This window comes from Aquarana catesbeiana, linkage group LG05, assembly GCF_042186555.1.
Source record: "Aquarana catesbeiana isolate 2022-GZ linkage group LG05, ASM4218655v1, whole genome shotgun sequence".
In the NCBI taxonomy this organism is placed as follows: domain Eukaryota; kingdom Metazoa; phylum Chordata; class Amphibia; order Anura; family Ranidae; genus Aquarana; species Aquarana catesbeiana.
In genome coordinates, this window is record NC_133328.1 from 11,585,421 (window position 1) to 11,613,026 (window position 27,606).

Sequence of the window (27,606 nt, forward strand, 5' to 3'; positions counted from 1 at the left end):
ATTACAGCCACTAGATGGCGCTTGCTAACATAGGAGATAATTATATTACACAGAATATAAGTTTTGAGGAGCTGTACAGATATTTGTCACATTCGTTTAGCCAACGGACCCCAAAATGTATAATTATTAAGTGTCTCCCGTTTTTCTTTTTCAGCCTTTAATATCGCCAGAACTGGGGAAGCCTCACAGAGCTCCGATTATCATGGCGCTACACCTATAGGTTATGCTTACAAGGCCATTGATAGTGTGAAAGATACAAACTGGTATCATGGCTACTGTACCCACACAAATAATGACCAGTCGCCCTGGTGGAGGCTAGACATGAAACGGAAATACAAAGTAGCTAGCGTTGTACTCACTGGCCGGTCGGATAACCGTATGGATCGGCTGATGGGTGCAAACGTCCGAGTTGGAAATTCTCCAGACAATAACAACCCAGTGTGAGTACCACAAGGACAACAAACTGTAAGGGTACCTATGTCAAGGGTCTTTGGGCTTATGTCAATGGCCTCAGTTTGAGATGCATCTGAGATCACTTAGAATTCAATGACAGGTGCATCTGACCTGCTATGACTTACCTGATCCTGATTTCTTCTCCTTTGGTCTGATATCTTCTGCTAAATTCATCTTTCAGAGGCATAAACTGTAGCATTTTCTTGTGTAGGAACCCGAATACCTGAGTCTGCTGTGGGTACAGTAGGGAACCGGTCCCCTCAACACTCCTCTTTTATCTATCGCACTGATGTATAGACTTCATTATGAATCAAAATTCGGACTAAATTTTCATTATTCGGAGATTCGAGGTAAATGAATCTCTGAATCACAATAGCAACAAAATTACAACAAATCTGAAATAAATTATAAGGAAACTAAATGTAGAGCACTACCCCCATAGGAGCTGCTTATTTGTGAGATTAACTTGAAGAGATCTAGAGATGTATGAGATGCCCATGAATGTTTCAGAAGAATAGGTTATCGTCCACGGCCTTGGCCTTTTCAGTGGATTTCCCCTGTCCAGTCCTTACTGCAAACTATTGATTCCAGTTAACAAGACAAATCACTCTGAATGATTCCCCCTGTATTGGTTCTCACTACGGACTATTCAAATTGGAAAGATTCTGTGAGCCACAATGATCTTATGCCTTGCTTGTGCTACCTCCAGCTGCATGCGCTAATCACGCTTCATATAACGTGCATAGGATAAATTTACAAGTTATGCGCTTGGGTGACCCCAAAAACAAAATTAATAATAACCAACTCTGTGCTTACTAGTGCGATAATATTAAATACAAATAATATGAATGTTGAATAAATAGACAAGGTGTGAAAAAACAAGTGCTTGTTACACCATAAATTAGTGCTTAATAGTGCTTGTTACACCATACATAGTGTCTTAATCAACATAAAAAGTGCTTAGTGCTCAATATAAAGTATCCTGCTTGTTTAAATGAAAAAATTAATAAATAATGAAAAAAAGTTCTCTTTGGCACTCTAAATAGTGCGTGCAAATAATGTCCAGCAGTGATAATAAAACAATGCGTGCAGGTGGTGTTCAGCTGTGACAACAATACAACATCATGCCGAAGATATCCTGAGTGCTGCAAAACATGCTCCAGTGCTCCTTCGTGACCCCCTTAAGCTAATGTGCTCACCTCAGAGCGTGTGACTCAGCTTCTATCCTGAGTCCAAATACGCTTTGGGGCCACCCCTGGGCTCAGTCTCAGTGTCTGCTGCACTCCTCCAGCTGGAAACAATGTGGCTCTATACATATAAATGAAAAGGAACTATATAGTGTAATATAGTCAAAATACTTTTATTAAAAGAAAACGCTCCCCACACTGGGTACTCACATGGCACTGGTGCATCAGTGCACCATACTATAACAGCTTTCTATGCAAAATCACTGGATGTTTGGTGCGGTATGCTATGCTGGGACAGCGCTGGTGTAAAGTCCGTGTCAGTCTCTCCGTCCTGGCCCCTTCCCAAGGGCTTTGGATAAGTCTCTATGAGCTTGCCACATCTTACCATTGGGATTTTTGCCCATTCCTCTTTGCAAAACTGCTCCAGATCCTTCAAGTTGGATGGTTTGCGCTTGTGAACAGCAATCTTTAAGTCTGACCACAGATTTTCTTTGGATTGAGATCTGGGCTTTGACTAGGCCATTCCAACACATTTACATGTTTCCCCTTAAACCACTCAAGTGTTGCTTTAGCAGTGTGTTTGGGGTCATTGTCCTGTTGGAAGGTGAACCTCCGTCCTAGCCTCAAATTACACACAGAGTGGTACAGGTTTTGCTCAAGAATATCCCTGTATTTAGCACCATCCATCTTTCCCTCAACTCTGACCAATTTCCAAGTCTCGACTGCTGAAAAACATCCCCACAGCATGATGGGGATGGGATGGTGTTCTTTGGGTGATGTGATCTGTTGGGTTTGCGCCAGACATAGCATTTTCTTTGATGGCCAAAAAGTTCAATTTTAGTCTCATCTGACCAGAGCACCTTCCTCCATACATTTTGAGAGTTTCCCACATGCCTTTTCGCAAACTCAAAACGTGCCATTTTGTTTTTTCCTGAAAGTGATGGCTTTCTTCTGGCCACTCTGCCATAAAGCCCAACTCTATGGTGCATGTGGCTTATTGTCGTCTTATGTACAGATACTCCAGTCTCTGCTGTGGAATTTTGCAGATCCTCCAGGGTTACCTTAGGTCTCTGTGTTGACTCTCTGATTAATGCCCTCCTTGCCCGGTCCATGAGTTTTGGTGTGCGGCCGTCTTTTGGCAGGTTTGCTGTTGTGCCATGTTCTTTCCATTTGGTTATGATAGATTTGATGGTGCTCCTAGGGATCATCAAAGATTTGGATATTTTTTTATAACCTAACCCTGACTTGTACTTCTCAACAACATTGCCCCTTACTTGTTTGGAGAGCACCTTGATCCTCATGGCAGTGTTTGGTTAGTGGTGCTTTTTGCTTAGGTGTTGCAGCCTCTGGGGCCTTTCAAAAAGGTGTGTATATGTAATGACAGATCATGTGACACTTAGATTGCACACAGGTGGAAATCATTTCACTAATTATGTGACTTTTGAAGGTAATTTGTTGCACCATAGCTTTTTATGGGCTTCATAACAAAGGTGGTGAATACATACGCACATGCCAATTATCATTTTTTTATTTCTGAAAATAGTTTTATGTATATATTTTTCTAATTTTACTTCACCAACTTAGACTATTGTGTTCTCATCCATCACATATAATTCAGATTAAAAAAAGAATTGAACTAAAGGCTGTAATGTAACAAAATAGGTAAAATGCCAAGGGGGGTGAATACTTTTGCAAAGCACCATACATGCAGGGCGCCAGATGCATGGATTCCAATTGGGGGGGGGGTTGAAGCCAGAGGCTCTAATAGGCTTCAAAATAGGGTGGGCTCACCCAGTTGTGTGACACTATCAAATGAAAATTCGCTGTTGTTACACAAATCCTCCCCCCGGCCAATCAGGAAGTTTCCGTTTACCCGTTTCCCAATTGGCCGAAAGGAGAAGCTACGCTGGCCACTGGGAGGAGTAAGGAGACTCGAGTAGAGGAGACACAGGGGAAGCTGGTCACCAGGAGCAAGTGTTGTGGCCCGGTAACCGGCCGGAGGGGAAGGTACAGGTAATCCGACCGGGTCTAGAAATACCACCAGCCGCCATTCGGCATATAAGGAGTTGACTGAGTTCAATTACCTCTTGAAGTGTAGCTCAGGTTGTTTTGCCTAAATCTGGTGCATTTGCAGTTACTGCAGAGGATACAGATTGTCACTCTACACCAGGAGAAGAGACACAGGCATGGCCACACAGTGGGAGGCAAGAGCCGACCACGGCCTGCATCAGCCCTGTCTGAACCACAGCCACCGTGCACCTTCCGTCACAGGGCCCGGTCCCCAACAGGTTGCTCCTGCCAGGACATGCAGCCTGGCGGCCCTGGCAAATGCCTGGTGTGCCCTATGGCCAGTCCAGGTCTGACAATGGGATATGTAGTTTTGACAGCCACACCAAGATTTGGGAAGGGGGGGTTAACTTTAGGCACTTCCTGCAGGTAGCCAGACATTACTGAAAAGATTGAGGAACAACAGTGACTAAAATATCAGCCTTCTCAGAAATGCTTTAAGTGATAGTATTTCTGAGGGTTGCTCTTACAAAATGTTTATTGTTTCTTTTTCTAAGCATTAACAAAGAAGACAGAAAGAAGGCACCTAGAAGATTGGCCAACTCAGAAGACCACCCAAAAAAAACAATATGTAAAATCTATAGCGTAAAAAGGGGAATGTGGAAGCAAAAGAGAGGAACAAGAAAAGCAGGAGGAGAACTAGAGACTAAAGAAAAGGAGGGGGTATGGATGAAAGGATGAAAGGAAAGAGTGGTTACTGCTAGGGGGAACACAGAGAAGCAGAAAAGGCAATATCAAGAAGATGGTCAAATCCAATGGATCTATGATATCCCACCCAAGGAGACCATACTTTGATATACTGTACACTGTATGAGTATCTTTAAAAATAGCCCTAAGCTTCTTATTGATCATAGTGCCTGCAATGCAAACCCAAAAGATAGAGATTGCCCCCAGGATTTAGCAATACTCTGCCTTGTGGCTAAAAAGATGTATTTCTGGCCACATTTATTGTTCTTTGAAGAAGTTTTTAACGATTTATGTTTGTAAACTATGAACCGATTTTGAAAATCTCTTGTAGGTGAACAAGTGCCATTTTCTGTATCATTGTGTTGATCCTCATTTGTCTTCCACAGGTGTGGTACGGTCACCCAAATTACTGATCCTACGTCAACTTTCTCCTGTAATGGGATGGAGGGTCGATACGTCAGTGTGGTGATCCCAGGGCGCAGTGAATTCCTGGCCATTTGTGAGCTGGAGGTCTATGGTGAACCCGTGAGTCGGGTCTACTATTATTAGGTAAACCTCAGAGGAACGTGACAGAAGGAATGCTGAAGTTGATCATCAAATTTAATATCCAGGAAATGACATGTCCTTAAAGTGGAACTACACTGCATGACCAAAAACACAATTGAATTCATTTCTTATATTCAAAGCAAACTCCCCCATCCATCCATGTCTTCATTGCTTTATTTTGTTGAGAAATCAGTTTGAAACCCCCCCCGCCCCCCCAGTTTTGGCCATCTTGAGTAAGAGCAGATGATTCATGCAGCATTTACTTCCTGGAATCCATCAGCCGTTAGTTTAGGCATGCAGACAGGAGGGCTTGCTTAGCTGAAAAAGCCCATCCTCCTCTCCCGAAGACTCCTGGGATGTATGAAATCATTTGCCTAGGCATGGTAACTAGGAAGTAACTGAATAAATGTAAAAAGAATGTTTAAAACAAATTAATATGATATACGTTCCTATCTATTTACTAATGGTAGCAGCATAAGGATTAAAAATAGTGTTGATTGAGAGAGTGAAGTTCTGCTTTAAGGCCCCAGAAAAATATGACACATCTATGTTTTCCCATCTGACTGGAGGAGGATGTTCTCCACACCTTATAGTCTTGAATCACTCAAGAAACTCTTCAGAAACACCAATCTATATATTTTTATTTTAAGAGTGAAACTTAGGGATCTATGTATACATTTTTTCACCCAAAATCCACACAACTTTTACCCAGGATTCACACATTTCCCCAACTGACAGTGGCAGCTGGTGAAGTTTTAGGATGGGGGACGCCAGACCCCACTCTTCCTTTTTGACCCCTCCCATGTCTCATAAGCCCCACCCCTTATAGAATCCACTCACTCCGTCCCCTGTATTCCACTTGCTTCTACCCATAGTGTCAAGAGTATACAGCTCAGCATCACAGGACAGAGTATACAGCCCCAGAATCACAGGATCAGGGTATATAGATCATCATCACAGATCAGGGTATATAGATCATCATCATAGATAAGACTGACAGCACTGCCCATACCACCCCCCGCATGGGTCTCGCTGGTGCACTGACAGTACCCCTACACCCCCCTGCGGCGCGGGTCTCGCGACACCGAAAGCACCTCCACTGTGCTGCGCGGGTGACTGAGAGCAAAACACACCCATCCACCCCACCTCCCACCCCCCATGGGAGGTCTGGCACTTACCGGGCTGTTGGGTCCTCTTCCCCTGTGTCTCAGTGCGGGCAGCAGTGGCGGTGGAGGAGTCCGTTCCTCCAGCTTCCTTCCCTGCGTGTCTCCTCTTCCGCCAAATCGCTGAGCATCCAATAGGATCACCTGGTGCTTTGGCCAATTGGGCAACAGGTCTCAATGACCTGCCTCCTGATTGTCGGGAAGGCACTGTTATGTAAAAAATAGTGAAAAGTCATTTGTTATGGTCACACAACAGGGTGGGATCAGGGTGCACTCTCTGCTCCCCGAGCCCACTCTTTTTTGAATCCTATTAGAGCCTCTGGCTCTTATAAAAATACCCCCTCCCACTCCCGCCATAGGAGTCCATGCGTCCGGCGTCCTGAAAGCAGCAGGGATAGGGAGGGATAGGGAGAACGGCGGCGTGCACCCACAATGCACAGGCCACCACTGCCAACTGAACCTAATTTACTCCTGGGTGAAATTTGTGAGTCCTATGTAAAATAAAAAGTATAAATAGACTCTCTAAACAAGAGTATCTAAAGCCAAATCTTCATTTTCAGTTGTGGATGGAATGTGTAAGGGTTTGAACCACTGTCTGTTTTTTATTGATGCCTGTGTCTGCTTCATATATCACAGCTAAGTCCATGACCTCTCTCCAACTCTTTTAGGCCAGATGGTCTGAGGTACCAGTTCTGAGACTCCTCCAGCCTGTCGTCTGTGTTACCTTGACATCCCTCCAGCTGTTTGCCTGTGTTATCAAATTTATCCTTGTTGATTGCAGCATTTTCCTTTTATTGGGTGGTGTGGGGCCTTATCTGAAACATAACTGAATGTATCAGAAGTTGCTTAAAAATGTAAATAAACAAATAAATAAAATGTGTTTGCAGAGAGCAATGACTTGTATTTATTTATAGGATTTATTGTGTGCAACTGTTGGAAACACAAACCTAATTCTAAAGTATGCTGTCTTAATCATACAAGCTGTCAATCTAGTTCTATGGATAAAGTGTATTGTTTAAAGAAATGGATGTGGTTCCTTTTACTAAAATTCCTGGCTGGTTCCAAGAGCTTGTGATCTATTTCCACTGTCGGCATAATCTGCTCAGTACTGTATGTAGCTCTAACTCTCGGTGGAGCTGCTGGTTTAAGCAGGCTTGTTACCTTCACTCTCCTTCCCTCGGTTTTACCGTCACCGGGTCTAGCGGTTCCGTTGAGTTTAACTCTGGACGACACACACACCAACACTTGAGTACGTTTTCAATGCTTTATTGAACAATTTTCTAAGGAAATAGCAGGAAAGAGGCAGAAGGGAAACTGCAGAAGAAACTCAAATATCTTCTCATAAGATTCTTGACAAATGTCCTGGTAGAATTTGGATATTAAAATAGAATGTGCTCCCCTCGTGGGACACACTCCTTGCTCGCCTGGATAGGCCTCTCTCACTTGCCTAGCAGCCAGTACGTAGCACAAACAAAAGTCTCTGCCACAGACTTGTTTGGGATAAACCAGTACGATCCTCTGACACAGGATGTATTGTTTTTTTCTGCAATGAACGTCAGTCACAGTGCTTGAACCTTTAAGCCAACCCGGCAACACTATGCTGTATAGTTACTTTTAGGATACGTCCTCCAACCGAGTCACCAGACCCCTCTCCAGACCAGCATGCTGCGTGATCCTTCCATGACAGGTCCTCCCCTGGAATCTCCTCGGTTGTCCAGCTTCCTCCCTTTGGATAGACAGCTCAGGACCATCCCCTGCTGCTGTGGTAGGCCCTAGACAAGCTTCTGGGCCCACCCCTGCGCCGCAGCGGCGTGGGCCTCCGGAACGGAGGACCACGAGATTGCTCTCTAATGCATATCTGTCTGCCAGGAGGGCCAGTAGGTGGCCGGAAAACGAACCCCTGAATATGGCGTCTGTCCCATAAATACCCTCGCCCAGAATGCAACTCGGAGGACCACCTCCACCGAGTTGTCTCTGGGACAGAAGAGCATCCATATGCTTCGACACGTTGCCTTTCCAACACTGACCAGTAATAACAGCGACACCCACCGGTCAGTCTGGAAACACATACAACATCAGCCAAGCTGGAACAGAGGCAAACTTAACCTATTTAACGAACAAGTTACTAAATTTACCTAACATATGGTAGATCGCAAATCTACCAGCGCTACATGTATGAAGAGGTAATCAGGTCTTGTATCATTACTCATCCAAGAAAGCTTCAGCTTTTAAACCCTGATTGTGCTACTTACTCTGCTACCAAAATAGAGGAATGTACCCCACAGATGGACTGCCAGTGACCCCCGCTTTAAACAGCCCCCCTCCAACTGTACTGTTTTACATGGCACCAGTGGCGTCCGGGGGTATATTTTTTGGGGGGGTGGCAAACAGTGCACAACCACCCCCCCGAGTCGGTCGGTCACCCGCAACAATTACCTCAGGCAGCGCTTACCTCCTCTGCACGTGCATCTCCTCCTCAGCAGCATCTGTGAGTATCCTCCTTGGCATCACGGCGGCGTCCTCGCCGTGCGTCTCCTCCCTCGGCCAATAGGGTAGCTTCTCCTTTTGGCCAATCGGGAAACGGGTCGCAGGATACACGTCCTGATTGGCCGGGAGGCAGAACCAGTGTGACAATAGCGAATATTCATTCGCTATTGTCACACGACTGGGTGGGCTTCGGGCGCAGTACTCTGCAGTACTACCCTTTTTTAAGCCTATTAGAGCCTCTGGCTCTAGCCACATGCTAAAAAAAAAAAATCCCCCATTGGAATCCATGCATCCGGCGCCCTGCAGGTAGATTAGGGGGCCTGACACACGGATGGGGGGAGGGGGGCGGCGCCGTGCACCTCATAAGGAAGCCACTGCCTGGCACAGTTACGGGGGCATGTAGCAGTCTGTCCTGGATTTTGCGATTTGTCCTGGAACCTGTTGTCTTCTGGGCTATCAGTTTGACCCATGGATCCAACACTACTCATACACATAGCTGGCCCTGATGGTCCAACTGACAGCTGAACCCCACAGATTACCCCGAGACAGAGGTACTAACATTGGCTCTTGAATTAACCTCTTACAGTCTGCGAGCCTTCTGGCAGGTTTAAAATGTCGGTGGGGCAGGGCTTATGGTCATGTGATTGGCTGTCACGGGGGTCACATGATCAGAAAGCTCCAGATCGCAAGCAGCGAATGGGACCTTTCTGATGGCCACCAGTAACTGTGCCAGGAGCATGGGGCACACGCTCTGGGCACAGCTCTATCGGCGCTATTGCATGCAAATATGTGGCCACTCTGTGCCAAGGCCTGGCTGCAAAGAGGCCACATATTTGTGTGCCCTTGGTGCAAAGAGGTTGAAGTATGCGAAAATGTGAAAAATAATATCCGTTTGAAACCCATATTATCCACTTCAGCCCCGGAAGAATTAAACCCCTTCCTGACCGGGCCATTTTTTGCGATACGGCACTGTGTCGCTTTAACTGACTGTTGAGCGGATCGTGCAACGTTGTACCCAAACAAAATTGATGTCCTTTTTTTCCCACAAATAGAGCTTTCTTTTTGGTGGTATTTTATCATATCTGCGGTTTTTATTTTTTGTGCTATAAACAAAAGACGGACTATTTTGAAAAAAAAGCAATATTTTTTACTATTTGCTATAATAAATATCTCCAAAAATATATATAAAAAACTAATTTCTTCCTCAGTTTAGGCCGATATGTATTCTTCTACATATTTTTGGTAAAAAAAAAAAAAAAAAAATCGCAATAAGCGTATATTGATTGGTTTGCGCAAAAGTTATAGCGTCTACAAAATAGGGAATAGATTTATGGTATTTTTATTATTTATTTATTTTTTTACTTGTAATGGCGGCGATCTGCGTTTTTTATCAGGACTGCGACATTGCGGCGGACAGATCGGACACTTTTGACACTATTTTGGGACCATTGACATTTATGCAGCAATCAGTGCTATAAATAGCCACTGATTACTGTATAAATGTCATTGGCAGAGAAGGGGCTAACACTAGGGGGCGATCAAGGGGTTAAATGTGTTACCTAGGGAGTGATTCTAACTGGGGGGGATGAGACTGCCTGGGTGAGGAGACCGATCCTTGTTCCTAATCATTAGGAACAACAGATTGCTCGCCTCACCCTTGACAGAACAGAGATCTGTCTGTTTACATTGACAGATCTCCATTCTTTCCTTCTCTGGAGCAATCGCGAGTAACCGGCGGCTATCAGGGCCACCGGCCACACGCACAAACTCCTATGTCACGCCACGGGCGTGCGCGTCCTATACTCCTTAAAGTGCCCGCAGGAGTGCCATTCTGCCACTGTCAATCAACGGCGGGCAGTCGGCAAGCGGTTAAAGAGTAACATAAGTATATCTGAGCACCACAAACAGAAAACATTCATGACTGAGGGACCTGCAGAATGCAGAGGCTCCAATTATCACTAAAACATGAAACACTTGACCATTTGCCCCCTTCCAAAATGACCAGATGTTACATTTTATATGGAGTCGAATGGTCATAGCAGCCTTTTATTACAAACCATTAAATACAACATTCACAAGAAAACAAGTTCAATGCATATAATACAAGTAATGCATAACAAATAAACTGACTTCAGCTTATGCCCAGTCTAAGGTCTTTGAAGGCCTATATACTCGCAATTAACCAGTTGTATCTGCCACCCAATCAAAGGCCCCCCGCCACAAATACACCGGCTCAGCAACAATTAACCACTTACCAGTGGCGTCTCCAGCTTTCAAATTTAGGGGGGCACATGGGGGGACAGGGACAAAAGTAGGGGGGCAACTATAAAATGCATATATATATATATATATATATATATATATATATATATATATATATATATATCCTGGGGCCCTTTACTACGACCCCACAACGGGCCCTTTCACATGTTCTGCAGTGAGCTCCCTTCCTACTGTATTGGGGTCCCCCAGGGTGGCAGAAAACAAGAGATATATGTCACCAGCATATCAAGAAAATATAAGGATCCAAAGCAATGGGAGAACTATCAGGGTTGCAAAGGTTGTCTTGCCTCCGGGCCCTGGTGTTCTGCCACTGTGGGGTTCCCCAGCCTCCTCTTGCTGTCCTGCCCCTGCTATTGACAGCTCTGGTCTGGCATCTCTTGGAATTTACAGGCTGGTCCTCCTGTCCTAAGGACGGGAGAAATCAGTCTGTTTTTTCAGTAACTGAAAGTCCTGGTGGAGTCCTTCCTGCAACTCGCTCTTCTCCCTGCCAATGAGGATGCAGGTGAAGGAGCAGATCAGGCGGCTGTGGTTGTGTGAACCCTCGCATTATGCAGTGTCAGCGAGCAGGGGAGGGGGGAGGAATCACCCGCAGGAGCTGACTGGGGACTCTCTCCCTCTTAGACATTGATTTTTTGTAAAAAAAAAAATTTTTTTTGGGGGGGGCACATGGTGGGGCACAGCATAATGTTGGGGGGTCAGGGCCCCCTCTGGCCCCCCCCTAGGGTCGCCATTGCCACTTACGTACTATCAGATACAACCTAATTAATACCCGATGTTACCACTGTATTGTTAGGAAGGGACACCCATACCTCAGATAGGTCCAGCCCACAATTTTCCACAATGATTTAACCAGCACCTCCTTCAAAGACCCAATAGACCCCCTGCCTAATGCTATTACAAGAAAATAAGGTCTAAGGTCTTTGAAAGCCTATATACTCACAATTAACCGCTTGTAACTGTCATCCAATCAAAGGCCCCCAGCCACAACTACACCAGCTCGGGGACAATTAGCCACTTATGTACTACCAGATACAACCTAATTAATACCCCATAGTTACCACCATATTGCTAGGAAGGGACACCCATACCTCAGATGGTCCCAACCCACAATTTTAAACAGTTAGGAAGTGACACCCATACCTCAGATGGGCCCAAACTACAATTGTCCACAGTTAGGAAGGGACACTAATACCTCAGATGGGCCCAACTCACATGTTTCCACAGTTAGGAAGGGACACCCATACCTCAGATGGGCCCAACCCACAATTTTCCACAGTTACGAAGGGACACCCATACCTCAGATGGGCCCAACCCACAATTGTCCACATTTAGGAAGGGCCACCCATACCTCAGATGGGCCCAACCCACAATTGTCCACAGTTAGGAAGGGGCATCCATACCTCAGATGGGCCCAACCCACAATTTTCCACAATTATTTACCCAGCACCACCTTTAAAGACCCAATAGACCCCCTGCCTGCTGCTATAACAAGAAAATAAAAGCACTAAGAAATTGAATGGCAAGCTAATAACATAAAACCTGAAAATACACTACAAATACCCCAGCACCGTGAGAAAGTAAGAGGCTCCCCAAACCAAAACAAAAAAGGGAGGGAGGATGGGAGAAAACTGTCTGATGCTGTGATGAGCTCTGACTGAGCTGTGACATGATTCCCCCTCCTCTCTACCCACTACAGGACGCACCCTCTGCCTTGAACTCTTCAATCTGCTAAGTAGACTGCATCATTCTAAATCACTGTTCGATTTTCCTTTTTACGGTAATAATATCGATATTTCAATAATTCATATTGATGAGGAAAGTTCCAGGAAAGTCTGTTCAGTTCTCGTGTAAAAACTCAAAAATGAATTTAATAATAAAAATAGCAAAATATTACAAGAACAATATCAAAATATAGAATGTCATTAATAATGTATTATATTCTTAACATAAAAATTGAATCAAATGTGTTTCTTTGTGTGTCTGTGTAGCTGTCCTCGTGGTGTCAGTGTCTGCAGCCAAATCTGCCTTTCTGTCTGTTTAACTCCTTTTACTCCTAAATTCAGCCCCCACCTTCTCCTATCCTAATAAGGCTGGCTTGTCTTAAAGTTCCACAGACTTGGTGGCAAATGGTTTTCTAACTTTCAGTCTAACGCCAGATGTTGAAATACAACACCATCTCTATTCAAATCATTCCATCGGATGGGCAAGACTGCTATGTGTAAAGTTTTAAACATATACAATATAACAACTAAATCAATTACTACATATACTTATATCTATATCTATATATATATATCTATATCTATATCTATAGCTATATCTATATATATCTCTATATATATATCTATATATATAGATATATATATATACTCATTGAAAACTTAATGTTCTTATTAATATCCTGATCAAGAAATATTGTATAAGAAACTTATATTCCTAACTACCATTAAAACTTTAGCATCTTTTAAAAAATGCAAATCCTTCCTGCTCACAGGTGGGCGAAGGTGAAAGGAAACCAACTAATTATTGCCATATGTGAGCTCTCCCAAGAAATGCTTATGAGCTTATAACAGCATATACTTTCACAAGTATAAAAATCTTATATAATTTCACTTTTTCCATACATAGAAGAGATATAAATATATATATTCAACTCAATTATTCTGAAAAGATCTCATCCATGCATTAATTTGGTAATGTTTGTTAATTGATGAATTTTAGATTCTAACTATCACCCACTAATACTCCACCTCTTCTACAGGCCCCAGTCATGCTGGCCCTCCTCCTAGTATCACTTTGCTCCAGGCCATATACTTTTCTGCGATTCAGTGCAAACCCGCCCATCCATGTGTAGCGATACCCTTGTGAGGTTCGCTGGTAGAATCTGTACCCCACTAGTTGCCCCAACTCTGCAAGTCCTCCGACACCTCTAACACCTTGGGTTCAGCCATTTTTACCAACTATTACCAAAATAATGAACTTACACAATGTCAGTGAAACAATTTAGATTTGTTTACTGAGGCAAAAGTGGCACATAGAAAAACATAGCATAAGACTGTACATCATAAAGATAACTTATTAGAAATAGAACAGCATTAGTATGTAATGTGATTGTGATCTAAAGACCCCTACTTAGTAACACAAAAGGAATGCAGAGAAACACAGTACACATGCAATCCCTTTAAATCCTTGAAACCTATGTGAACAGGCAGCAGAGAAGCAAGGGACTGACACTTAATAGGACTATGTCAGACCACTCCTCTCTATCTCCTCAGCCCACAGGCACTTAACATCAACTACTGACAAACATTAGGAAACTGTTGTATTAAGGTTGGCTGGCTCCTTTAAACAGAGTTCCAGAGAAATGTGAGCAGACCCCTTTGTGCTAAATATTAGTCTCTTAGGAATATATGGAAACGCTACTTGTTATGAAAGAATTAATGTACCTTCATCTTATTACTAATTAGAAATTTGGACAGTTGTGGAGGCAACATGGACTCCCGTAGTACGGTATAAACTTACAACAGTAAGTTTACAAAAATATGTTTAAAAAATTCATAGGTTGGAGAAATCTATGTCACAGCCATCATAATTCAGATAATTAAATTCAAAGAATACAATCAAAGCATTACAATTGGTGATACACACCAATGAAGTCTTCACAAACAGTGCATGCAATTTGGGCGGGGAGAGAGTGTGTTATCCAAATGGATATTGAAGTCAGGTATAGATGGAAATAGTCCAAGGAACCATCCAAAGCCATATATATATATTCTATGTAATAAATGAAGAGCATTAAAGAAACTTATTGTTAGAATGGTTGAAACATCTTAGCACCAATCTAGTCCTAATAAGAGTAATCAAAAGAAACACCAACCTATCTGAGAGATCTCAAGGTATAATGTCAGGATCACATCAAGCGGATTGGATATACTCAATAGGGATCCAAGCTTCAAAAAATGTTCACAATGAAATATTACACAGGATCTCAGACAAACACCAGATCCACCAGGATCTGTGGACAAACATATCATTAGAAGTGGTTTCTACAGGAACACTTCATAAGGGTCATACCAACGCATATAACAAGACACATACCAGTCGATCAACTCCACAGAATGTCTCTCCGCTGCCATGCAAACTTCCACAGGAACATCTGAAAAATCAGTTCCCCTTAAATACCATAAGATACACCTGATTCCTATCCGTTGAGACGTCATTATTTCGGGTATTATTTCAGGTACCATAAAGCTAGAACCACTGACAGAATGGAAAGGAAAGAGAATGGGGACTTTTAATAGAAAGAGCAAACAAGTATTTAAAAAAATTATATAAGCAGAGACAGGGATAGCTCCATGAGGTCCTAAGGGATACCAATTGGTCCCATGGGATCAACGCTTACAAAAAGGGTCTGTAGGAGTTGACCTCATTAATCCCTGGGGGATCAAGAGCAGAGAGCTTTTCAATCCAGTAAGTCTCGGCCCTTAATAATAATACATTTTATTTATAATGATATTATTTATAAAGAATTATCAAATCTGTATGTAAACCTATGTGTCGGGTGACTGGTGTCACAATTTTACCTCCACCGGAATAGTAAAGATGATCCCTCATCCTTAATCCGAGCTCACGAATGGTCTTGCCATTGTAAAATGCATTGTAAAATGCATGGCATTGACAGGTCAGCAAATAAATCACTCCTCTCCAATCACTAGCACAATCAGCATATTGTCTCAATTGGAACCATTGGCCATTAGGTAGATATATGCCAGCACCCTCACAGATCCATGGGCAGTGGCTACATCTACCACAGCGGTAGGTTCCCTTACAGGAGCGAGGTAAGGTCTCCGAATTGGGTTGGTAATAGCAACTAGTCAAAGTATCACGCAGTAAGGTCACCCTCCTAAATACCAATTCCGGGGTAGAACATACTTATTTAGCCAGGGTATAATCTTCGGCTAAAAGGTGCCAGTTATTAGAAATCAGCGAACGTAAGTAACGTTCATAAGCAGAAAAACGAGTGATGAATTTCACTGTATTAATTCAGTTTTTGGTAGTTTCTTTGATAAGAAGTTCAGCTCTTGGTCTTATTCTAGCTTTATTGAAGGCTTTCCTCAGCAAAGTTCTAGAATATCCCCTGTCAGGTAGTCTTGATCTTAAAAGATCAGACTGATGGGGGCGTGGCTAACCGGTGCAGTAAATGGACGCTCACTGAAAGAGCTCCTCTCTGCCACGGGCCATCAGGAGCAAAATACAGCGACTAGAAGCCTCGTTTTTGAGAACAGACAGTGCGGATCAGCTTGGGGACCCCTCAGGATGTCTTCCAGGAAGAGAAAGGAAGAAACATATCCGACCAAACTGCCGGATTACTTCATGTGGCAGCGCCAGTCTCCGGAGCAAGATGGCGGCGGCAAGCAGGGGAAAGGCACACGAGACTCTCACTCACAAAGCAGCACAGCACAAGCGAGACACTCGGGCCACTCCTACAATACACCAGGGAAAGAGAACTACTCCCCACCTCCTTCAGCCTCTTCTAGCCCAGCCAAAAGCAAACCGAAATTGGATTGCACTGAGGAAGAAGATGAGGAGGTAAGCCTGAATTCTTCCCAAGACGATACTAGGGAGTTGCAGGATTCTATAACTGACTTCCCCACGGCTAACACACCAATAATGGACACGACTCTTAAAGACATGCAGATATCCCTAAGATCCACGTTATATGCAGACATCCAAGCATTAACCAGGCAATTTAAATCAGAAATTTCCACGGTGAATAAAAGAATATCCCATGTGGAAACAAAAATGGGGGAGTTCATATGTACCTTTAATGACTTAGTGGACGCCCACAACGACAGGGAAGACGACATGCTGCAGATGAAACTTAAACTGGCAAATTTAGAGGATTGGTTCAGGAGGAACAACGTCAAAATAAGGGGGATCCCTGAGACAGTTAAACCTCCAGATCTAAAATCCCACTTCACACAAATGCTGAAAACAGTTCTTCCAGATGTACCCCAAGAAGAATTTATTGTGAACCGCATCCACAGGTTACCTAAGCCCAAACATATTGCTGCACACCTACCCAGGGACACTATTGTCAGAATCCACTTTTACCACATTAAGGGTCAGTTTATGGCAGCAACTAGAAATGGGTATTCTTTACCAGGGAATCTGCAGGATCTTTCCTTTTATGCTAACCTGTCAGCCTTCACTATGCAGCAAAGATGACAATTAGCTACCATTACGAAGCCTCGAAACAACAATCACATCACATATTGTTGGATATATCCAGTGAAGCTAATGATCACAAAAGATGGTACTACGCATCTGATATCCAACATGAAAGATGGTCTCCGCCTCATGCAGGAATGGCAGATTATCTCATCTGATACTACTGACAATGACAACCATGGCTAAACTGTGTTACCCAGCAATAATCTACATGCAGCACAAGCAGGCTAACATCACTTTCATGAGTATCGTACACATATTAAACCCCTGATGGCCCAGGGGATCTCCACTTTTTCTGTTTATCTTTTAAACACCCCTTAAGTTGAGCGGTTGTTACTACCGCACAGATTCTTTTCAGAATCGCAAGTTATTATTGTTATTATTTGTGAACTTTGCTAACTGTTCCTTCTAAGTTTTCCAAAAGACCCATCCATCTTTGTGTACTACTAAGGAGATTGACACACCGTTCACAACTAAAGATCTACCTACCAGGACTATCTACACTCTCCAACCTGACCCGAAGTTTCCTGCAGACCTACACATCTCTGCGAACTATAATGACGACCGGCATACCATAACCAGCCGAACACCAACCTACTGGAATCATCTACATTCCCTATTTAAATCCAGGTAATTCAATACCATATCACTGTATTGCACCTATACATAAACAGTCACTAGAATAATTCCAACATGACCATCAAAATTTCATCCCTTAATGTTAAAGGGCTAAATAGTCCATACAAAAGGAAAATGGCATGGAAAGAAGCCAAAAGTCTCCACAGTGACTTAATCTGTTTCCAAGAAACTCACTTTATTTCCCACAAACCACCTATTTTCCAAAACCGTCAATTTCCTCATATTTTTCAAGCAAACTATTCTTCAAAAAAAAGAGGAGTAGCAATAGCAATTAAAGACACTATACAATTTAAAAGTTTGGATGTTCATCTGGACGATTCAGGAAGATACATAGTCCTTGTGTGTGAACTGAACAACAAAAAATATACATTGGTGAATGTGTATCTTCCCAACACCAAACAACTTTCCTTTGTAAAAAAGGTCTGGAAAAAAGTCTCAACAATGAGGCAAGGTCTTATTATCATGTGCGGAGACTTCAATATAGTCCCTTACAGAGATATGGACGTGTCCAGCCAAACAAAAAATCAACAAAGAAGAGCAACTCTAAATAATTTCATCTCCTCCTCAGGTCTGTATGATGTATGGAGATGCCAACACTCATCGGAAAAAAAATTTACGTTTTACTCCAATATACATCACACATACTCTCGAATCGACATGTTTTTGGTGAATAAGTTTATTTTGCAACAAATTTAGAAGTCAGTTTTGCATTGTATTACATGGTCGGACCATGCTCCGATCTCTATTGATGTGGGGGATCGTTGTGCCGAGACCAGGGTTAACAGATGGCGAAACGACATATACACATTATCTCAACCTCAAAATTTAGCACAAATTGAGAAATCAATTAAAGAATTCTTTACCATCAATGCCCCCTCGGTTGACGATCCCTTCACATTATGGAATGCCCATAAAGTTTATATCAGAGGCTTGCTTATACAGAGTGCAAGGGCAAAGAGACAAAGGTCAGAACGGTTAAATGAACTGCTAGCGAAAATCCAACAATTAGAAAATACAAATAAACAGCAATCCACACAAAAAATCAGGAAAGCATTGTTTACTACCAGACAAGAACCCACCTGATAGCACAACATGGCAGGAAAGCTATTAGCTACACAACTCAAAGAAAAAAATATCAAACAGAAAATCCCTTACATAATTAATCCTAAATCTAAATAGTAAGTTACCAACCCAAAAGAAATCGCAGACGCATTTAGCGATTACTATGAAACACCGTACAACCTTAATAATGACCCAGACACACACCAACCTAATGACTCGGTAATCTCTGACTTCTTAACCACAGTAAACCTACCTAAAATATCCCAAGAAGACTTATCCCTCCTGAACCAACCCTTCACAGTACAAGAAATAGAAAAATCCATTAAACACCTCCCCCGCAACAAAGCCCCAGGCCCAGACGGATATTCTTCCGAATATTATCAATTATTTAACTCCATCCTGTCTCCTCATTTGCTCCCAGTTTTTGAAGCAGCCACATCCACAGCAAAATTTCCTCCAGAAATGCTCACAGCAACAATCATTACCCTCCCCAAACCAGGTAAAGAACCAAACCTCCCACAAAATTTCAGGCCAATCTCTTTATTAAATGTAGATGTTAGGCTACATGCTAAATTAATAGCGAATAGAATATAAACCTTGTTACCTAAACTAATAAATTATGACCAAGTGGGATTTGTGATGGGCCGCCAAACCACGGACCCCACCAGGAGAATGATAAATCTACTGCATATGGTCGGGGAAAACAAAGAGCCTTCTCTGCTTCTGACATTAGACGCAGAGAAGGCCTTTGATAGGGTGCACTGGGGGTACTTAGCCAAAGTTTTGGAAAAATTTGGACTTATAGGCCCATTACAGAGAGCCATACTAGCACTATACTCCTCACCTTCAGCATTTGTTTATACAGAAGGAATGTTTTCTAAAACACTCCTTATTATGAATGGGACTAGACAGGGGTGCCCCCTGTCCCCCATAATATTCACCATGCTTATGGAACCACTAGCGGAGAAAATAAGACCTGACCCGAACATACCAGGCATTACAACTCAGGAACGTCAACATAAAATTTCGCTATTTGCTGACGATGTCATTCTGTCATTATCAAAATCAGCTACATCCTTGCCCACAGCACATGATGTACTAAACTTATTCAGCAAAGTTTCCTGCTATAAGGTTAACGCCTCTAAGTCAAACATAACAAACTTGAAAAATCCCTCAAAAAAGCTCTCCCATACCCATGGACCACAGACTCCATTACATATTTAGGTATCAAACTTACACATCCCATTGTGAATATGTATGGTATCAATTATGCCCCATTACTGAACGCCTTCCAACCAGAACTTTCTAAAATCCGGAAATTTTTCCTGACCTGGTTGGGTCACTTGGCAGCGTACAAAATGTTAATACTTCCTAAATTAATGTATATCTTTAGGGCATTGCCAATACCAGCTCCTACATCATTTTTTACAACAATGCAAAAACAACTCTCAAATTTTGTATGGGTGGGAAAAAAGTCCAGATGTTCCCCTGAAATACATAGCAAAAATAAATCCATTGGAGGCATGGGATTACCAATATTAAAGGACTACCACACAGCTGCGGTTTTGGACCAACTTAAAAATTGGTTCAAAAACCCCATCATAAAACCCTGGTGCCAATTAGAATTATCATGGTTAAATAAATTATCACCACTGTCATTTTTGATAGCTGCCAAAGCATCTAAACATAGCAAAAAACCCAACCCCCCACAATACAAACAATAGTACAAACCTGGGAAGAACGTATTGTAAAAGGGAATGAATTTTACCCATTAACAAGCATCCCTATCCCTTTGGAAACTCTACAATGGATAATACCCAATATAAGACTTCACAACTGGACAAGCAACAACATACTAAATTTAGTGGATATCACTAGTGGTGACAGATTGCTGCCATTCACAACATTACAGCAGAGATTCAAACTCCCAAACTCAGAATTCTTGACATATACCCAAATTTCCTCCTACTTCCAAACAACAAAAACCACCCACATATCAATTATAGGGAAAGTATGGTCCTACCTTCAATCAAACAACCCCAAAATGAAAGGTATAACATTGATATATAACTCATTACAATCCAAATATGCATTTATCAAACACAAACCATTAAAGGGGTTGTAAAGGTCAAGTGATACAGTGAGCGGCTATGGCCGCTGGCTGTATCACGAGAGCGCGCCCGCAAGAACTAACCACCATGCGAGGGAGCTCACATTAAGGTGGTTAGTTCTTGCGGGGAGGAGCTGAAACAGCTGCCGAGGAACCCCAGAAGACCAGGTTTGGGGCCACTCTGTGCAAAACGAGCTGCACAGTGAAGGTAAGTATAACATGTTTGTTATTTAAAAAAAAAAAAAAAAAATTACTTTTACAACCCCTTTAATTAAATGGGAAAAAGAAATTGGTAAAGAATTTACAGATCTTCAATGGAAAAATGCAGTTAATACCAATCGCAAATTCTCAAGATGCTCCAACTATGAAGAACTATCGCAGAAACGTATGTTGAGGTGGTATTACACCCCTTACATAACAGCAAAATTCTCCAAAGAAAACTCAAATCTGTGTTGGAGAGGGTGCGGGCAGGTGGGGACCCTGACACATATGCTTTGGTTCTGTCCTGTTCACAGAATTTTTTGGCTGGCGATTTATAAATTACTATCGAAATTAACTAGAAACAGGGTATATCCAAATATAGAACAAGCTATCCTTAGTATAAATATGGACCAATACCAACCCAGATACAGATACATAGCAACACAAGTATTACTGGCAGCAAGAACAGAAATAATGTGCAGATGGAAATCTATAGAGATCCCCCACTTTGAAAGACAACAAAGTCAAACTTGACACAATAGTAGAATACAAACAAATTCTAGCATACAGAGATCGAAACTCACGTAAATTTGAAGAAAATTGGTCTCCTTGGAACTCCCTTCTTTATTCCTTTCCTTAATTCTTTTACATTCATACCTAGAGTACTCAAATAGTAGGTAAAGCTTCATAACTTTCCCTACATTTCTAATATCCTGGTTGACTTAATTGACACATATTAATGATTACTGTTATCTTTAAGACTATTGAAATTGTACAGGATAACAACGCCAGGGGAGGGGTCCTTCTGAGGGCACAGATAGATCCCAAAGGGGTGCCCAGGAGGGATCTACCTCTGTGTTTCTTATATTTATATTATATGTTCTATACTTACTGGTTAGCTAATAACTTTAGTGGCAGCTACATAATCCAAACTCTATTATCTCACCTGTAAAGTTGGTACTTGTGTTATGCTATATTACCGCAGATTAAAATGCTTAATAAGCCGGATGTGACAATGTTATTCACTGTAACAATGTTTATTTGTACTCTTCTTCTTCTTCTAAAAATGTTCAATAAAAATGATTGAAACAAAAAGATCAGACTGACGAAAGAAATCTTCTTCAGATGAGCAATTCCTGCGAGTGCGCAGGTATTGTGCATATGGTATGCTTCTGATGAGTGAGGCAGGGTGAGAACTTTGGGGCATGCAAGATTGTATTACTCGAGCTAGGTTTACGATATAAATCAGTAGTGATTTAGCCATTTTCATCAATGCAGATTGACAAATCCAGAAATGCGATTTCAACAGCATTAAATGTGTGTGTAAATTTCAAATTGAAATAATTGATGTTAAGGGCATCGAGAAATCCCAACAGTTCATCTATGACCCTGTCCACACAATCAGAAGATCATCAATGAACTGAAACCAAAATTGTACATGATTCAAAAAAGGCAGGAATCTTTCGTTGGAGAACAACCACCTCTCCCATCCCCCCAAATATAAATTGGCATAAGCCGGGGCACAAAAAGTGCCAATTGCCACGCTATGCCTTTGTAAGTAGGCTTGATTAATGAAGACAAAATTATTTCTGGCAAGTATAAATCTAAGTAGATCCAGAATAAATACATTATGGGACCAGGTGGTTTGATCCTGCTCTTTTAGAAAGGATTCGATCACCTGGATACCCCGCTCGTGCGGGATACTAGAGTACAAAGCCTCTATATCCACGGCTACGAGCAGGGCATATAGGGGGAACATGAGTCTCCTCTTAATGTCTCAACAGGTCCTCTGTGTTCCGAATGTAAGATGGAAGGCAAGTGACATGTGGCATTAAAAATAAGTCCACATATCTACTAGCCTTTCCGTTAAGGATTCGTTTCCAGAAATAATGGGTCTCCCAAGGGGATTTTTTGAATTCTTGTGAATCTTGGGGGGGGAGTAAAAAGTAGCCAATTTTGGAAATTTGGGGATCAGGTATTCTAGGGTTTTTTGGTCAATCGATCCTTTAAGATTTGTACATAGAACACGTAGTTCATCAATATATACTGGAATTTGTTGTGAATCAATTTTGCAGTACCATTCATGGTTTTTTAAGATGTTAATACACATTTTTTGATATTGGGGGTGGGACAGCAAAACGATGTTCCCACCCTTGTGCAAGGGTTTTATGACAATGTCATCATGTAATTGCAAGGATTTTAGAGCCTCTTGTTGTTCACTGGAAATATTCCTCTCCGCTCTATCCCACTGTCGGGACTTCAAATCCCTAATTGTTAATTGCAAAAATGCCCATATTTAAGGAGAGGCAGATAGATCTGGGAAATGGCGGGACTTTGGTTTGAAGGGAGTACTTATATAATTGCTGGCAGAAGAGACAGCTCTCTCTGCCACAATACCAGCAAAGGGAACAGGATCATCTGGGTTACTTTCCTCATAAAGAAGCATGAGGTCCCTGAGGGCTCAGAATTCGTCCGTTGTGAGATGTTTAACTTGTTCAGTAAGCTCCTTTTCCAGTTTTTTATTATTTCGTTCCGAGTCAAACATAAATCTGTAGGTCAGTCTGCGCGCAAAAAGATGAAGGTCCTTAGTAGTTTATGATATATTGATTGGTTGGGCTGGGCAATATTGTAATATTGACCTTTGTGCCAAACTGAGTTTAATAGTAGTTAGATTTATGATATTGAGCTTGGATTGGCTACTGGATTCTGAGGATTGGATGGATGATAAACAAAGGCACTCAGATTCCCCTGCTTCTTGGCCTCCTGAAGGGCCAGGGTGGGATCTAAAGGGATCTCCCTAGATAGTATTTCCTGCAATGTGGGAGTTAAGTTGCTACCTGTAGCATGTTCCCTCATCTGGTATGACATCTCAAAATGCTTCTTATGTTTGGAGACAGATGGTGAAGATGCACCACCTCGAGTACGTTTGTTAGAACGTGGTGTTGGTGCTCCAGATGAGGCACCCTGTGTCTGAGAAAAGGAAGAGGTAGAAAATGATGAATCAGATTCAGTAGTTTCCTCATTCTTAAATTGGACTGTTAAATAGGGATGAGCCAAACACCCCCCGGTTCGGTTCGCAACAGAACCTCTGAACGGACCGAAAATTCGCACGAACGTTAGAACCCCATTGAAGTCTATGGGACTCGAACGTTCGAAATCACAAGTGCTAATTTTAAAGGCTAATTTGCATGGTATTTTCCTAAAAAGGGTTTGGGGACCCGGGTCCTGCCCCAGGCCAGGGGACATGTATAAATGCAAAAAAAGTTTTAAAAACGGCCGTTTTTTTGGGAGCAGTGATTTTAATGATGCTTAAAGTGAAAAAAAGTGAAATATTCCTTTTAATATCATACCTGGGGGTTGTCTATAGTATGCCTGTAAAGTGATGTGTGTTAGAACAGTCCCTGCACAAAATGACATTTTTAAAGTAATAAAAGTCATTTAAAACTGCTTACGGCTTTAATGTAATGTCCGATACCAGTAATATGGATGAAAATCAGTGAGACAAACGACATGTGTACCCCCCCAGTCCATTACCAGGCCCTTTGGGTCTTTAATGGATATTAAGGGGAACCCCGCACCCAAATTAAAAAAAAGAAAAGGTGTGGGGCTCCAGGCCCTCTGATCAGCAGATCAGTATAATCTGTTTGTAATTTTGTACTGGTACATTTTTAAAGTGTAGCTCCAGCCAAAAAAATCTATTTCTAAGCTTTTTGGAAAACATAGGGAAGGGTTATCACCTCTGTGACATTTGTTTTGCTATCTGTGAAGATTTTACCTCACTTTCTGTCCCAATGACAAATGTTTTTTGACAATTTGGGGTTTTTAGTGAAACAAGGATTGGTAATAAAGCATCAGTGGAAAGGAGACACGTTTTTCCCATATTAACTCTTACAGGAGAGAATTTCCCTTCCTAGGGGTAGATTTCATCCCACTTCCTGTTGTCTCCATCCGTTTGCAAGTAGGAGTCATTTGTAAGTTGGATTTATGAAAGTAGGTGCCTGCCCAATATACTCAGCAGAAATTGGGGCCTTAGGTGTTGGTGTTGACACAACACTGTAAGCCCTCATAGTTACTCTTGGTGGGCGCAGGAACGGGCCCTGCTGTGAAATATTAGATCAAGAATTGTAATTACATGCACCTGTTGAACAGGGGCAGAAAAATTGGGCCTTTGGTGGTGGTGGTGCTTCTGCCACAACACTGTAAGGCCTCACAGTTACTCTTGGTGGGTGCAGAAACGGGCCCTGCTGTGAAATCTTAGATCAAGAATTGTAATTACATGTCCCTGTTGAACAGGGGCAGAAAAATTGGGCCTTAGGCACAGGTACCACAACACTGCAACCCCTCACATATACTCTAGTTGGAGCGCAGGAACGAGCCCTGCTGCAAAGTATTGCATCAAAAATTGTTATTACACGCCCCTGTTAAACAGGGGCTGAAAAATTGGGCCTTAGGCACTGGTGCTGTGCCCCAACACTGCAACCCCTCACAAATACTCTAGTTGAGTGCAGCAACGAACCCTCCTTGCAAAATATTGCATCAAAAATTGTAATTACAAGCCCCTGTTAAACAGGGGCTGAAAAATTGGGCCTTAGCCACTGGTGGCGGTGCCCAGAACCAAAAATATTCTTACAAGCTATCAGCATGATCATTGAGGAGGAAGAGGATAGTCACTCAGCATAACATTATAGTCACTCAGCATCAGCATAGGCAGTCTTGAAGGGATCTGACATTTCAAAAAAAATTATTCAGTTACGCCAACATCAGGTGCTTGGTAGCGAGTAGTGATCCAAGACTGATTCACTTTTATGCACCATGTAAAACAGACGCTGGCGATGGTTGCTGGAACCGATCATACCTTGGGGCTGCGGACTAAAAAATTGTCTGAACGAATCATTTAGACGGCCATCTTCTCTGCCGTTCCTTCTGTGACTGACCGAAACCTCAGAAAAATGTTGTCCAGGAACAGGAGTTTGTAATCTTCCAGTCTCTGGAAACGTGTTGCACAGACCTTTCTGCAAGGCCTCCCAAAGATGTTTCATCCTCTTCTCCCTCTACGATGGCAAGATAAGGTCCGCAACCTTACCCTTGTAACGTGGATCAAGGAGGGCTGCCAGCCAGTAATGATCCCTCTCCTTGATACCACGAATACGAGGATCCTTCTGCAGGCTTTGTGGGATCAGGGAGGCCATGCAGCGTAGGTTTGCTGAGGCATTCAGTCCGGAGTCCTCTGGGTCACTAAGGAGGACATGATCCGCAGCCACCTCCTCTCAGCCATGTACAAATCAATGGGTTTCTTGGGACTGTAAATGATCCCTTGAAGACTGCTGCTGATGCTGAGTGCAAGGCTCCACCTCCATGCTGACACAATCCTCCTCCTCTTCCTGTGTGATCGTTGGGCACGCAGGAACACTGTCTGGATAAAGGGGGCCTTGAGAGGTAAGGAAGTCCTCCTCTTCCTGCCTCTGTTCTGTCTCAAGTGCCCTGTCCATTATTCCACGCAGCGTGTGCTCCAACAGGTGGACAAGGGGGACAGTGTCACTGATGCATGCACTGTCACTGCTCACCATCCTCATGACCTCCTCAAATAGTGATAGGACAGTTCATGCATCCCTGATCATGGCCCACTGGTGTGGGAAAAAAAACAAGCTCCCTTGACCCTGTCCTGGTGCCATAGTCGCACAGGTACTCATTGATGACCCTCTGCTGCATGTGCAGCCGCTGCAGCATGGACAATGTTGAGTTCCACCTGGTAGGCATGTCACAGATTAGGCGGTTCCTGGGCAGGTTAAATTCCTTTTGGAGGTCAGCCAGCCAAGCACTGGCATTATATGACTGTCGGAAATGCACACAGACTTTCCTGGCCTGCCTCAGGACATCCTGTAAGCCCAGGTACCTGCCCAAGAACCACTACACCACCAAGTTAAGGACGTGAGCCAAACAGGGCACATGGGTCAGTTGTCCCTGTCGGAGAGCAGAGAGGAGGTTGGTGCCATTGTCGCAAATGACAATTCCTGGCTGAAGCTGGCGTGGCATCAACCACCTCTGAGCCTGCCCCTGCAGAGCTGACAGAATTTCTGCCCCAGTGTGGCTCCTGTCCCCCAAGCACATCAGCTCAAACACCGCATGGCATCTTTTGGCCTACGTACTTGCCTAGCCCCTTGAATGCCTATGGAGCACCGCTGGTTCCGAGGACAAAGCACAGGAAGAGGCCATGGAGGAAGAAGAAGAGGAAGGGGTGGAGGAGAGAGGTGTGTCAGAATCACCAGTAGTAGCATTTTGGAGGCATGGTGGCGGAACAACCTCCAACACTACTGCACCTTGTCCTGCATCCTTCTCAGCTGCCAGAAGAGTCACCCAATGCGCCGTGAAAGATAGGTAACGTCCCTGTTCATGCCTGCTGAACCATGAGTCAACAGTAATATGCACCTTACCGCTGACCGCCCTGTCCAGTGAGGCCAAGACATTGCCTTCCACATGTCGGTAGAGAGCC

General features: G+C 42.9%; 1 protein-coding gene across 2 annotated transcripts in view; it reads left to right on the plus strand.

The window, feature by feature from the left end:
• Nucleotides 1-6,997, plus strand: part of LOC141144076 (fucolectin-like) — a 32,387-nt gene extending 25,390 nt beyond the window's left edge. For both annotated transcript variants that reach the window (XM_073629439.1, XM_073629438.1), the window contains exons 3-5: nucleotides 155-440; nucleotides 4,781-4,943; nucleotides 6,772-6,997. In XM_073629439.1, the coding sequence (XP_073485540.1) occupies nucleotides 155-440; nucleotides 4,781-4,943 (449 nt within the window). In that variant the 3' untranslated portion in view covers nucleotides 6,772-6,997. The remainder of the gene's footprint in view (nucleotides 1-154; nucleotides 441-4,780; nucleotides 4,944-6,771) is intronic.
• Nucleotides 6,998-27,606: the final 20,609 nt, after the last annotated feature.